Raw genomic sequence first — 13,590 nt, forward strand, 5'->3', positions numbered from 1 at the left:
TCTTTAATTCACCTAAATTACATGTCTTTGGACTGTAGGAGGAATCTAGAGCTCCCAGAGGAAACCCACACAAACAGGAATTGAACCCAGGACCTTCCTGCAATGTTTGTTTATTAGGATTTTACCGTCATGTTTTTACACTCTTTGGTTACATTCATGACAGGAATGGTAGTTACTCATTACACAAGATTCATCAGTTCACAAAGTTATATTGAACACAGTCATGGACAATTTAGTATCTCCAATTCACCTCACTTGCATGTCTTTGACCTGTGGGAGGAAACCCACGCAGACACGGGGAGAACATGCAAACTCCACACAGAAAGGACCCAGACTGGAGTCGAACCCAGGACCTTCTTGCTGTGAGGCGACCGTGCTACCCACTTAGCCACCGTGCCACCCCCTTTTTGCAATGAGGCAACAGCACTACACACTGAGCCACCCATGGCTAAGTGCTATATCAAGCAAGAATGTAAAAATGCACTTTTAAAACTAATCTTAACAATTGGTGTCACCAGTTCCCAAACAATTACAAAACACTGTTTAAAGAAAAGGCACGTGTCCCTATTTGGAATGTGCTGGATGTGACATTTAATGTTCGGGATGCTTAAATATTGTTTCTAGTATTTGTATCTGTCACTTTGATAAATAACCATAACTGAATAAATAAGGCCAATCCAAGTGGTCAAGGAACAGCACAAATGCCATGATATTAATAGAGAACTAATTATAAATAAGAGTTATTCAGATATATTTAGTTAATTGGTTGGATTTAACAGAACTGTGAGAGGAACCAGATGAAGGTTAGATATGACAGAATCCTGCGTCACTCCATGAAGCAGGGAGTTGCCTCTCGTTCTCCCTCCCTTCCTCCCGTCTCTCTGCCATGCTCGTCCCACCCACACTAGTGTTAAAAACCTCTGAAATTACAGGGAGCACTGCTGAAAGTTTCAAAACCGTTACTCAGCCTCATCCATCTAGATCACTAACAGCAGACTAACTTCAGGTAAGAGATACTGATGCTGCACATATACTCACTAGGGCACTAGGCAGTCTTAAGTCAAGGCACAACAGGTTACAATTTCAGTTCAGTGATGCATTATATAATTTTTTGGGTTTAGAAATATAAGGAATGCAAATTTTCTAGTGCATGACTTCTGCAAGTCACCATAAAAGCCAAAAATAGCAATTCATATTCAGAGCAGTTGGCTCAAATTTGGTGTCATTACTCATTTTTGGCACTTATACATCATTCACCAAGAAATAATTTCACCTTCTAACACCATTCTGACTTTCATACTGTCACTACACATAAACAGATTAAAAGGTTTGTAAGAAAAATTTGTTTTTTTAAAACTGGCATTAAACAAAACGGTTCTTTTGTGGGTTACTTACAATAGCCTGCAAAACCTCAAGGGGAAAATACTGTGGCTTCAATGCTTTTTTCACTATGTTTTTCTACACATTATAAACTCTACCATTTATGCAGTGCTGTAATATAACAAAACATATACTGTGTTATTTTACCATGAAATACTTTAATGCACGCTGAATATATTAAAATGCAGCTTTGCCTGGAAGCTTCCAGTATCAAGAAGAACAAAATGTGGTTGTCGACATGTCTTTAAATATTGCTAGATATTTATAATTTGTACTGTCTATTTTTATCAGACTTTATTGATATCACTTTATTCAAATCAGGACCATAATATGTCCGAAGCCTACCTATAAAAAATCTGGGTCACTTACCCATTTACACCTAGGAGCAATCCATCTATTGGCATATGTCTTAAGTTGTAGGGAAAACAGAGTACACAGAGAGAACAAACCAAACTCCTCACAGACTTACTCTATGCTGTAATCCAGGGTCTTTCAAACCCTGGGTCGCAAGCCTTAGTTGCGTCACAAGCCAAAAAAAGGGTCACAGAGAAAAATACTAATAATTAAATAAACGTGTACGCTAACGCGGGTGGCTTAGTCAAGAAGGCAAGAAGGTCCTGGTCGATCCCCAGGTAAGGCAGTCCAGGTCCTTTCTGTGTGGACTTTGCATGTTCTCCCTGCATCTGCGTGGGTTTCCTGCGGGAGCTCCGGTTTCCTCCCACAGTCCAAAGACATGCAAGTGAGGTGAATTGGAGATATAAAATTGTTCATGACTGTGTTTGACATGAAACTTGTGAACTGATGATTCTTGTGTAACGATTAACTACCTGTTCTGTCATGAATGTAACCAAAGTGTGTAAAACATGATGTTAAAATCCTAATAAATAAATAAATGTATGTGAATACCCCCTTGTGGAGTCTTTATGTTACATCTTCTATAGAGAGAGTAAGATGCATTGTGTTGCCTGGGTCACGTCAAAAATCATAGACAAAATGTGGGTCACTTAAAAAAGTTTAAAAATCCCTGCCATAATCTAAAGTTAAGTCCTTATGACCCTGGAGCTGTGTGGCAACCTTAGATTGCATCAGTGTGCCCTCCTTAGTCCACACTGTAACTGTTTATCATTACTGTTTTCGTGAATGATTTCAGGATGCCCCTCGGAGGGGGAAACAGGTGTGGCTGCTGCCAGAAAACTGTGTACTTTGCAGAGGAAGTCCAGTGCGAGGGCAAGTTTTTTCACAAGTCCTGCTTTCTCTGCAGTAAGTTACCAGCTGTTATTACATCCTTGAGTTGCTTATTATCTAAAGCTCCATGTCTGCTTATTATTTTCTAAACAGTGTGCATATCAGCAGCAGTGGATAAAATAAAACATCACAGATACCCGAGAACTCTTGAAATGCCTTGAATTCTTAGGCTGCATGTCAAGAAGGCAAACATCTAAATCTCTTCAACGTGAACAAGTGTGGCCATTTTTGGAAGTCAGTGAATGAACGTCATTCTGGATGTGTTTACCTTATATGGGATTCCAGTAAGAGCACCTACTTAAGACTCAGTAGCAGATTAGATTATCTGTATTTGTCTAAGTACACAACTGAACATATTTTTACACTGTCATAGCAATGCACTAGTGATTCTTAAATGTTTTTGAACTAAAGCATCTGACTTTCACATCCTTGTAATAATTGTGTCAGGTATTTCCTGTAGCTGTGCAGAAACTGCTTTTAAATACACATTTCTCAAATCAAAGACTACAGACTGAGTGATAACTCTTTCTTCATGTAGATTAAAGCAAATACAAGTAACAAGATATAAAGTACCTCTGACTATGCCCATTTAAACCAGTGGCATTTTTTTTTTTTGGAACAACAATTCTTTAAATATTATTTTGTCATCGCAGATAACAGCAGGCCTCATGATTACACCAATCAGTGATTACACTGATCAGACATCACATTATGACCACCTTCCTAATATTGTGTTGGTCCCCTTTTGCTGCCAAAACAGCCCTGCAACTGTGATGTACTATGTATTCTGACACCTTTCTATCACAACCAGCATTAACTTCTTCAGCAATCTGAGCTACAGTAGCTCGTCTGTTGGATCGGACCACACGGGCCAGCCTTCGCTCCCCACGTGCATCAATGAGCCTTGGCCACCCATGACCCTGTCGCCTGGTTTACCACTGTTCCTTCTTTGGACCACTTTTGATAGATACTGACCACTGCAGACCAGGAACCCCACACAAGAGCTGCAGTTTTGGAGATGCTCTGACCCAGTCGTCTAGCCATAAACAATTTGGCCCTTGTCAAACTCGCTCAAAATCTTATGCTTGCCAATTTTTCCTGCTTCTAACACATTAACTGCAACTTTGAGGATAAAATAATCACTTGTTACCTAATATATCCCACCCACTAACAGGTGCCATGATGAAGAGATAATTACTGTGCTGGAGCCTATCCCAGCTTTTCAATGGGCGCAAGGCACACAGTAACACCCTGGACAGGGTGCCAGTCCATCGCAGGGCAGACACAAATACACACACAAACACAGACCCATAGGGCAATTCAGTGTCTCCAATTAACCTGACTGCATGTTTTTGGACTGGGGAGGAAACTGGAGCTCGCAGAGGAAACCCACGCAGACATGGGGAGAACATGCAAACTCCGCACAGAAAGGACCCAGACTGTCCCGCCTGTGGATCAAACCCAGGACCTTCGTGCTGTGAGGTGACAGTGCTACCCACCGAGCCACCGTGCCACCCCAATATGAAAACTGGACATGCTTATTGTTCTCTGGTCATCATATAATAGCAGGCCAGGCCAAGGCCATATTTAATCCATTATTTTGTCTATGTTCCAAACCACTGCACTCTGCTTAATTGCATTTAGAATACTTAACTGTGTTAGTTGTGATCCTAAGTAGTTTGCAATTTGAGACACATATGAAGAACCTAACATGCTGACTAGCTGAAGATCACTAGTGCAATCCTAACAGAGGTAAATATATTATCAAGTTATATTATAGGAACTGGTAAATTACCGCAAATTTAAACATTCAAAAATCAACAATAACTGACTTTATGTAGATAACATAACTAGCACCTGATTAGCAGACAAAACGATTTATGCCAAGTTCACACTACACGACTTTCCAAGTCGTCAGGTCGCTGTATCTCTTACTGACTGGATCTCTTACTGACTGGATCTCTTGTAATCTGGAGTCTTTCAAGTCGGTGTGGCTTTCACACTACACGACTGATCGGCGATAGGGGGTTTTACACTACACGATCTATAACCAACTGGAATCGCAGGCGAGCTTCTCTGGTCTCCCAAACTACGTTCTGTCACAAAAAAAATGCACGTCAACAAGTAGCGAGCAATCAAAGGTATGTACAACTCCTCGCCTGCGTTTCCCCTTACCCCATATCTTGCGTTCTCATTGGCTGTTCGACATAGCACTCATTGCCAGTCGGGCAACTCGGATGTAGATACCTGGCAAGCTAGAAATCTCTCGTCGGATCGAGTTGTTGAGTAGTTCACACTTAGCGATTGAGAGCCGAGTTTCGATCGCCGAGCGAACGCCGAGTTGCTCCCGAGCCGGGAAATCTAGCCGAGCGAAAATTAGGGCAAAAATCAGTAAACAATCTGAGCAATTGAGGGTTAAGGGCCTTGATCAAGGGCCCAACAGCAGCAACCTGGCAGTGGTGGGGCTTGAACCAGCAACCTTCTGATTACCAGTCCAGTACCTTAACCACAAGGCTAGGGCTTAAAGAAAAGAAAAGCAAGCCAAAGCTTTTCAAATGGCCCTCACAGATGTTAACAATATTGTACATGCAAAATGACTGTCTGGCAACAATAAGTGTTAGAATAGCTGTGATATCTGTCAACAAGTGCAAAAGAAGATGTTTTAAGTATGGGCTGTCAACAGAAAGTAAAAGTGAGAAGAAACACTGTTGACAAGATAATACAGTCTGGGATTAGGGCTACAATATTTATGTGGGAGTGAACAAACGACAAATTACTAATATTTTAAATGACTTGAACAGGATGTAGCTAAGCAGCTGTCTCCACTCTATTTCACAGTGGTATGCAGGAAGAATTTGGACAGCACCACGGTAGCTGTACATGTGGATGAGATCTACTGCAAGTCGTGCTATGGCAAGAAATATGGTCCAAAAGGCTATGGTTTTGGTGGTGGTGCAGGGACCTTGAGTATGGATACAGGTGAAGGACTGGGAATCAAACCAGCTGAGTAAGTAGATGCTGTTCTTACTGATTATTGTGTTTGAAAGATCTAATACTGTTAAGATGCTCATTAATCTTTCAAGTTCTAAAATGTTCCTAATTCTTTGGCATTCAAAAAGTGGGACATGCAAAAGTAATTTTAAAAAATGAGAAACTTAGAAGTAGCTAACCATATTTCTCACACAGGCAAGTGGCACATCGTCCTACCAACAACCCCAATACCTCCAAATTTGCGCAGACATCTGGCAGCTCTGATGTCTGCCCTCGCTGTAGCAAAGCGGTTTATGCAGCCGAGAAAATTGTGGGTGCTGGCAATGTAAGTGCCATAAGTCTTCTAGTCATGTTTAAATAGCAGTATTGTTAAAGCATTGTGGAATTTTCTGACCAATTATTTTCATGAAGGACATGCTGTACATGATTGGCTATTTTAGAATTTACTGGACAGTCATGACAAATCATGGACAAATGGTGCTAGTAAGTTTTTTGTGTGTTTCTGTTATTCTAGTCATGGCATAAGAGCTGCTTTAGGTGTGCCAAGTGTGGTAAGAGTCTGGAGTCCACCACCCTTGCTGATAAAGATGGAGAGATTTACTGTAAAGGTAAGCATTTCAGATAGCTATATACAAACTGTATACAAAAGTATTTGGACAGCCCTTCTACTTATTTGTTTCAGGTGTTTAGCCCATCCCATAATATGTGTATAAAATAATTTGTATAAAGTTCAAGAACACAATTGATCCTACTCCTTGGTCGGGAGAGATTATTTAAAAAATCATTGGCATTCCATTTGAACTAAATGATATGTACACTGATCAGCCATAACATTTAAACCACCTCCTTGTTTCTACACTCACTGTCCATTATATCAGCTCCACTTACCATATAAGAGCACTTTGTAGTTCTACAATTACTGACTGTAGTCCATCTGTTACTCTGCATGCTTTGTTAGCCCCCTTTCATGCTGTTCTTCCATGGTCAGGACCCCCACAGGACCACCACAGAGCAGGTATTATTTAGGTGGTGGATCATTCTCAGCACTGCAGTGACACTGACATGGCGGTGGTGTGTTAGTGTGTGTTGTGCTGGTATGAGTGGATCAGACACAGCAGCGCTGTTGGAGTTTTTAAATACCGTGTCATACTGCTGTTTGAGTTGGTCATCTTCTAGACCTTCATCAGTGGTCACAGGATGCTGCCCACGGGCGCTGTTGGCTGGATGTTTTTTTGGTTGGTGGACTATTCTCAGTCCAGCATTGATAGTGAGGTGTTTAAAAACTCCAGTAGCGCTGCTGTGTCTGATCCACTCCTGCACAGTACAACACACACTAACACACCACCACCATGTCAGTGTCACTGCAGTGCTGAGAATGATCCACCACCCAAATATTACCTGCTCTGTAGTGGTCCTGTGGGGGGTCCTGACCACTGAAGAACAGCATGAAATGGGGCTAACAAAGCATGCAGAGAAACAGATGGACTACAGTCAGTAATTGTAGAACTACAAAGTGCTTCTATATGGTAAGTGGAGCTGATAAAATGGACAGTGAGTGTAGAAACAAGGAGGTGGTTTTAATGTTATGGCTGATCAGTGTACAGTATATTAATGTACTATGCAATAGTAAGTGTTCAAATCCCATAACCTAGTCATTTGCTTTGGATCCACAGGGTGCTACGCCAAAAACTTTGGGCCAAAGGGCTTCGGGTTTGGCCAGGGAGCAGGAGCTCTAGCCCATGCCCAGTAGACAAGCAGTGGACAAGACAAGAGGATATAAACTCTCTGCTTCTTACACTAATATTTGTACACTACACACCAAACATTTACATGCTTGCATTTTACACATGAAAATTGCATTTTAAATGAATATTTTTATTTAAAAAGCAGGATTTGAAATGAACCAAATCCCAGAAGCAGCATAAACGCACTGCTTAAGATGAGTTTTTAAAAAATCAGGTTGGCTTCATGCTGTTTTATATCACTTTTCTGAGGTTTATTTTTAAGTTTTAAAAATTACATGCAAGAATTACCATAAACTGCTTCAAATAACTAATTTCAGTGAAGCAGTAAAATATCACTTTGTTTTTACACTTAGTCATTTATGGGCTACAGGCAGGCAATTCCACTTAAATATTATCAGGCTCCTATCTATTTAGATATGAAGGTGACATATAAACTTTTAATTCTAATAATATTTTAAATTACTGTAAAATTAGCAAAACTTTAGATTTTTAGATGGTTTTGACTAGTATACATTTGCTGAAGAACTGATAACACTAGATGTTAAGGTAGCTATAATCAAAGGTAGGCTGAATCCTAAAAGTCATCTAACATTTGTCATTTCATGATGTTAAAAGATTCTGGCTTTTATTAAGTTAGCTTTTATTTGTTTTTAAGCTTTTATTTGTTAAGTTACACTTCACAAATAATGATTGAGCTAGTTGAGCTGCCCTTAAAAATAATACCATGTAAAGTTAAAATAGTTGTATGTGGAAATTTCCCACAGATTTCACATATTATCTTAACCTGATTTAGTTCTTGGTTTAAAAGTAGAATTAAAATAAGATTGCTGTTTCTGGCATGAAAAGGAAAATAAATAGCAATTTCTTTGTTATGAGGACCTTTGCAACACTGCTTAAAAACAATGAACAGTCACAAAAAGCAGCAGAACTAAATCTTTACTTGCATCACTGTAAGTCTATGATATGTCTGTTTTTAAATGGTAACAACGAGTTTATTTTTATTTAAAGATATTGCCTAAATACAACAAAATACTCAGCAATGTAATCTAGTGTTATGTAATCTTCTGAGTAAAACAGATTATTTGGGCAGGAGTAATGAAAGATGGGACTTTGACTGTCTTTGACTGATAACATGAGCCTGTGTTTAGGTAGTGACATTATGTTAGTCAGTTAACTTATCTCTATCAACCCCAGAGGATAGACCACATAAAAGATGTTAAATGCCTTAGAGCCACAGTAGGCACTGAAAAGAGAAAACAAACTCAAACCAAGGTCTAGTATAAACAGCTGGCTATGATATTAGATGCTAGCTGGCTAGGGTTAGCACATTAAAGCGTTAGCACAAAAGAGCTCTTGTTAAATAACACAGCTATTTTTATGCTCATAACTTCTGTAATATCAATGAAATGATAATAACAGCATTAAATAAATAAATGCATTGTCCAGATTATGGTCCTCTCTGTGGTTCTTTATGGATATGAAAGCTGTACAATAAAAAACAGGACTGGAGGAATTTTTTTAACTTTGGTGCTGGCAAAGATTTTTTTAATGCATTTTCTCCCTTTTTCTCGTGATTTTTAGTGCATTTAATTTTTACCCAATTGCGTTATGCTTCCTTTCTACTGGTGCTGACCTCCACCCCTGTTTGAGGAGAGCAAACTGACACACGCCCCCTTCGAGACGTGTGCAGTAGCCGACTGCATTTTTTCACATGCACATGCACAGACGCCATCAATCAGCCAGCAGAGGTTGTATTTGCATCAGTTATGAGGTCCCTATCCAGCATTTCTCTCCCTGGATGAACAACAGCCAAACGTTCAGCTCTTGTGTGCTAGTGTATTTTACCGCTGTGCTACCTGAGCGGCTGGCGAAGACTTTTGAGATTTCCTTGGCGGCAATGAAAACAAACAAAATGATCCTTGACCAAATCAAACCAAACCATTCACTTGAAGCCCAGATAACCAAACTGAAGCTGTCTAGCATTTGGACACATTACGAGAGAAGTTGCCTGAAGTCAGAATCAACTTGCTACTTGTATATGTGACCAGGATGGCCGAGTGGTTAAGGCGTTGGACTTAAGATCCAATGGGCATATGTCCACGTGGGTTCGATCCCCACTCCTGGTAATCACACGTCACTTTTAATGAGACAGAGGTAGCCTAGTGGGTGGAGCTTTGGCCCTTCCCTATGCCAGCATGACTATGTACTATAAACACAGAAGAAAAGCTTGGTTTAAAGAGACTTTAGTGGTCTGCACAGTCCTGACCTTAGCCCCACTGAACAGCTTTGGAATGAACTTGAACAACAGTTGAGGCTTTCTTGACCAACATCAGTGCCCAGCCAGCCATATGGTCACAAATTCCCCACAGACATACTTCGAGGTCTTGTGTGAAGCTGTTGTTATAGCTGAAAGATCACAAAGAGGTCTCTATTGTAATACCAATGGGATGTCCAACAAGCTCATGGTCAGGTGTCCAAATTATTTTGGTCATATGTAGTATTATTACCATTTAGATATAATATTTAGTGTGTAGTGCCATTCGTGACCAATCTCAAAAGCAAATACAGTACATTAATATAGTTTCAAAGCAAGGTCTTACTTATAAATTGTAAGATTGTTTTGCAGGTATGTTTATAAAAGATAGAAAATTCCTTTTTATTTTTATAATTATATTTTTGTTATTTACAACCTTAATACATATTGACGATGACTGAAACTGTAAACCTGTTCCAGCAGATGACCTATTTGTTTACCTCCGACATCACTGATTTATAAAAAGCAGTGAGTGTTGGTAACGAACAATGGATGTTTGTCTCCATGGCTGCATGTCCATCATCAGGGCAGTGACAGGCTTTTAATTACAGGCTCAGAGACAACACATCAAGTCTGCAGGTCTTTTTTAAAGACAAAACGTCCCCATAATGATTACATTGCATACGATTATTTTACTAAATAGGAGGATAATGCTGGTTACAGTGGGTCATTAACTATCCAAAAACAAGTAAGGTGAAAATCTATGCAAGAAGGAACCAGAACCCCTGCAGACATATCGAGAATATGCCATATTTACCATCTCATGCTTTAGGTTTAAGGTACATAAGCTATGGTACCATCAATGAGGAGGTGTAACAAATCTGACTACACAGATGAACCAAATAAAACCCTGGAATAAAATCTGCCCAGTGTAGAGTGTATAATCAGGGGTAAAAGCCTTGAGCTGTCAAGGGGCAAGATCAGCATAAGTACACTACTCAGTAGAGTATAGCTGCAGACATGCACTCAAAGCACTTAAACCCAGATGTACTCTCTGCCTCAGTGCCAGATCTGTTCTCTGTTTTAGTGACATCACATTACGTGCACATGCACTATGACACAATGGTAATAACAGCCCGGCAACACATTACCATTTGTCTGTTTCTGTTTGAGTCGATCTTAAAACAGTATAATCTTATATTGCATTTATTTGCTGGTGAAGATTTTTGACTGAAGCTGTCTAGTTTTGGACACATTATGAGAGGATTTGCCTGGAGTCGGAATCAGTTTGAGGTTTGCATATGTGACCAGGATGGCTGAGTGATTAAGGCATTGGACTTAAGATCCAATGGACAAATGTCCACGTGGGTTTGATCCCCACTCCTGGTAATCATGCAATACCTTTAATGAAGAGCCTGACTGAGAAATCAAACCCAGACTCTTCTTGCTATGAGGCAACTCTGCCACTGTGCCACCATGACACCCTTAATATTCAGTCTAAGAATAAATGAAGTTTACACAAATTTATTTCACACCAATGCCTATTATTTTTAAACAAGTTGTACTATAGCTTGGCTGGCATTGTTACAATGAGAAATCAAACCCAGACCCTTCATGCTATGAGGCAAAAGTGCTGCATGTTGCCTGTGATCCTGTTTATTCTAAGAATAAATTCAGTTTACACAAATTTATTTCACACCAATGCCTACTGATTTTAAACAAGTTGTAGCTTGGCTGGCATTGTTTCTAGTCATGCAGCCATGGATGTTAATGCTACATTAATATGTTCAAAAGGTAACAACTGTCTGAAGGCCTGCAGTGTTGGAATCATTATTGAGGAAGATCAATGTTAAAGTTAATGGGTAGTAACTGGTAGATTTGTTTAATGCCCATTAGGCAGCAATTAACTTCAGAAATCAGCTTTTAGAAACAATAAAGAATAATAACACACTGGATGACTGACATCCAATGCAAGATGTGCCGCAAGGCAAATTTCAAAACGATACAAAATGCACTCCTGTCAGGAATACCATGCTTAAACTTAAACTGCCCCTGAATTACCCCTGAAGGATTTTTACATGGCTCTTCCATAACTACAATTACATAGACTGACATTTGGGTCAAATTATTAATCACAGTGCAGGTCACATTTATTCCTTTCTAAACAAAACAGATTTCTTAATTCTTAAAAAACGAATTATTACTTTTAAACACGTACACTTGTAGCCTAAAAAGTCAATAATCAATCTAAAGTTTATCCTCTACTGCATTTTAGTTTTGCTCTTCCTTTGGTATTTAGTGTTTATTTCGGTCAGGGCCACAGTGGGGAACATCCAGCAACATCTAGAAACCCTTGGTAAAAAGTTTAATGCATGTTTATAAAATCATTTTAATGTTAGTTTCAGATTTTGTTTATCCCAGTTTGTATTAGACCTTTAATAAGGGATCAGTTCCATATGTTTTGGGATCAAATCAGTTTTTTTATGTAGGGAATTAATGATATGTTTAACGTGTGATAACGATGTAGAAAGGTTTAATGTAATAATATATATTTTTAAACACTGTACATAGATTTAATATATTTTAAATTATATTTATGCATTTTCCCCATCCAATTACCCACTTGTATCTCCTCCACTGCTGCAGACCCCTGAAGTCGATCTGTAAACAATATCTTCTTTTACTGCATTTAATTCACCCATTTAATGTATTTTTCATGCAGCTCAGAAGTAGCCTTTTTGCTGTTGTGCTAATAATAGAACAATATCTTTATTCATGCAGCCCAAAAGTATGATGTTTGCCATTTGCGCTTATCAACAGGACAACCAACAGGATTTCCTCATGGTAGTTTTACTTTTCTAAATCCCTATATCATCATTAAATTCCATTATATCAACTGGAAAAGCTAAATGTGCTGGCAGTGCATATCAGGCTGTGATCTCGGGCCTTCTCACTCCACCAGCCAGTCAACTTTGGTACCGTTAGCATTTCATTGTGTGTATAAAAGATCTACACATTTATTTCTGAAGAGAATTATTAGTATTTTGTTTTTGTTAGATTAGGAATAACTATTGATATTCATTCATTTATTCATTCATTCATTCATTCATTCATTGACCACCAGTTTATCCTGGTCTAGGTTGTGGTGGGTCAGATTCACTGGACAGACACACACATTTACACTTTTTAGTAGCTCCAGTTAGCCTGACTACATGAATTTGGAGCACCTGCAGGACACACACCAAAAACTCCACACAGAAAGGATCCTGGTGAACTGTCTAAAGAATCAAACCTAGGCCCTAAATAACTTAGTACTTATAACAGTCATTTTTATCGGAGTTCAGTCGGAATTAACTCATGTTCATACATGTGACCAGGATGGCCGAGTGGTTAAGGCATTGGACTTAAGATCCAATGGACATATGTCCATGTGGGTTCGAACCCCACTCCTGGTAATTATGCGATATCTTTAATGAAAGGACCCTGGCTGAGGAATCAAACCCAGGCCCCTCATGCTATGAAGCAACAGTGCTACATACTGCACTACATTTATTCCATTCTAAACAAAAACTAAGTATTTCTTAAGAACCCAATAATTACTTTTAAACACAAACTTTTAGCCTATAAGACAATAATTAGCCTGAAGATTATCCTCTAATGCATTTTTGTTTTGCCATTCTTTTGGTATTTAGTGTTTATGCAGACATTTTTATCCTGGTCAGGGCCATGAAGGGCCATGAACATCTAGAAAACTTTGGTAATTGGTAAGTTAATGTATGTTTATAAAATCATTTCCATATTTTTTGGGATCAAATCTAAACATCCATGTGTTTTCTATATGGGATTAAAGGTATATGTGACCAGGATGGCCGAGTGGTTAAGGCGTTGGACTTAAGATCCAATGGGTGTATACCCACGTGGGTTCGAACCCCACTCCTGGTAATCATGTACAGAGAATTATGCACTGATCTCCAT

The 13,590-nt window shown here is 39.1% G+C and overlaps 1 protein-coding gene and 4 non-coding genes across 5 annotated transcripts; all 5 read left to right on the forward strand.

The window, feature by feature from the left end:
- Positions 1-951: 951 nt before the first annotated feature.
- csrp1b (cysteine and glycine-rich protein 1b) lies at positions 952-7,459 on the forward strand. Its single transcript, XM_062996677.1, has 6 exons — positions 952-1,006; positions 2,531-2,640; positions 5,464-5,632; positions 5,812-5,941; positions 6,131-6,224; positions 7,290-7,459. The coding sequence occupies exons 2-6, from the start codon at positions 2,532-2,534 to the stop codon at positions 7,364-7,366; spliced, it is 579 nt and encodes a 192-aa protein (XP_062852747.1). The 5' UTR covers positions 952-1,006; position 2,531; the 3' UTR covers positions 7,367-7,459.
- Positions 7,460-9,404: 1,945 nt separating this feature from the next.
- On the forward strand, positions 9,405-9,487 carry trnal-uaa (transfer RNA leucine (anticodon UAA)). Its single transcript has one exon. It is a non-coding gene; the product is annotated as a tRNA-Leu (tRNA).
- A 1,434-nt stretch (positions 9,488-10,921) lies between these two features.
- Positions 10,922-11,004, forward strand: trnal-uaa (transfer RNA leucine (anticodon UAA)). The gene has a single exon. It is a non-coding gene; the product is annotated as a tRNA-Leu (tRNA).
- Positions 11,005-12,987: 1,983 nt separating this feature from the next.
- Positions 12,988-13,070, forward strand: trnal-uaa (transfer RNA leucine (anticodon UAA)). Its single transcript has one exon. It is a non-coding gene; the product is annotated as a tRNA-Leu (tRNA).
- Positions 13,071-13,474: 404 nt separating this feature from the next.
- On the forward strand, positions 13,475-13,557 carry trnal-uaa (transfer RNA leucine (anticodon UAA)). The gene has a single exon. It is a non-coding gene; the product is annotated as a tRNA-Leu (tRNA).
- Positions 13,558-13,590: the final 33 nt, after the last annotated feature.

This window comes from Trichomycterus rosablanca, chromosome 6, assembly GCF_030014385.1.
Source record: "Trichomycterus rosablanca isolate fTriRos1 chromosome 6, fTriRos1.hap1, whole genome shotgun sequence".
Classification (NCBI taxonomy): Eukaryota; Metazoa; Chordata; class Actinopteri; order Siluriformes; family Trichomycteridae; genus Trichomycterus; species Trichomycterus rosablanca.

Bases quoted from the DNA above. Each gene is read 5' to 3' on its own strand.
- csrp1b (XM_062996677.1), top strand. From the start codon at position 2,532: ATGCCCCTCGGAGGGGGAAACAGGTGTGGCTGCTGCCAGAAAACTGTG. The intron at 2,641-5,463 runs GTAAGTTACCAG...TCTATTTCACAG, and splicing joins CAAGTCCTGCTTTCTCTGCA to TGGTATGCAGGAAGAATTTG. The intron at 6,225-7,289 runs GTAAGCATTTCA...TTGGATCCACAG, and splicing joins TGGAGAGATTTACTGTAAAG to GGTGCTACGCCAAAAACTTT.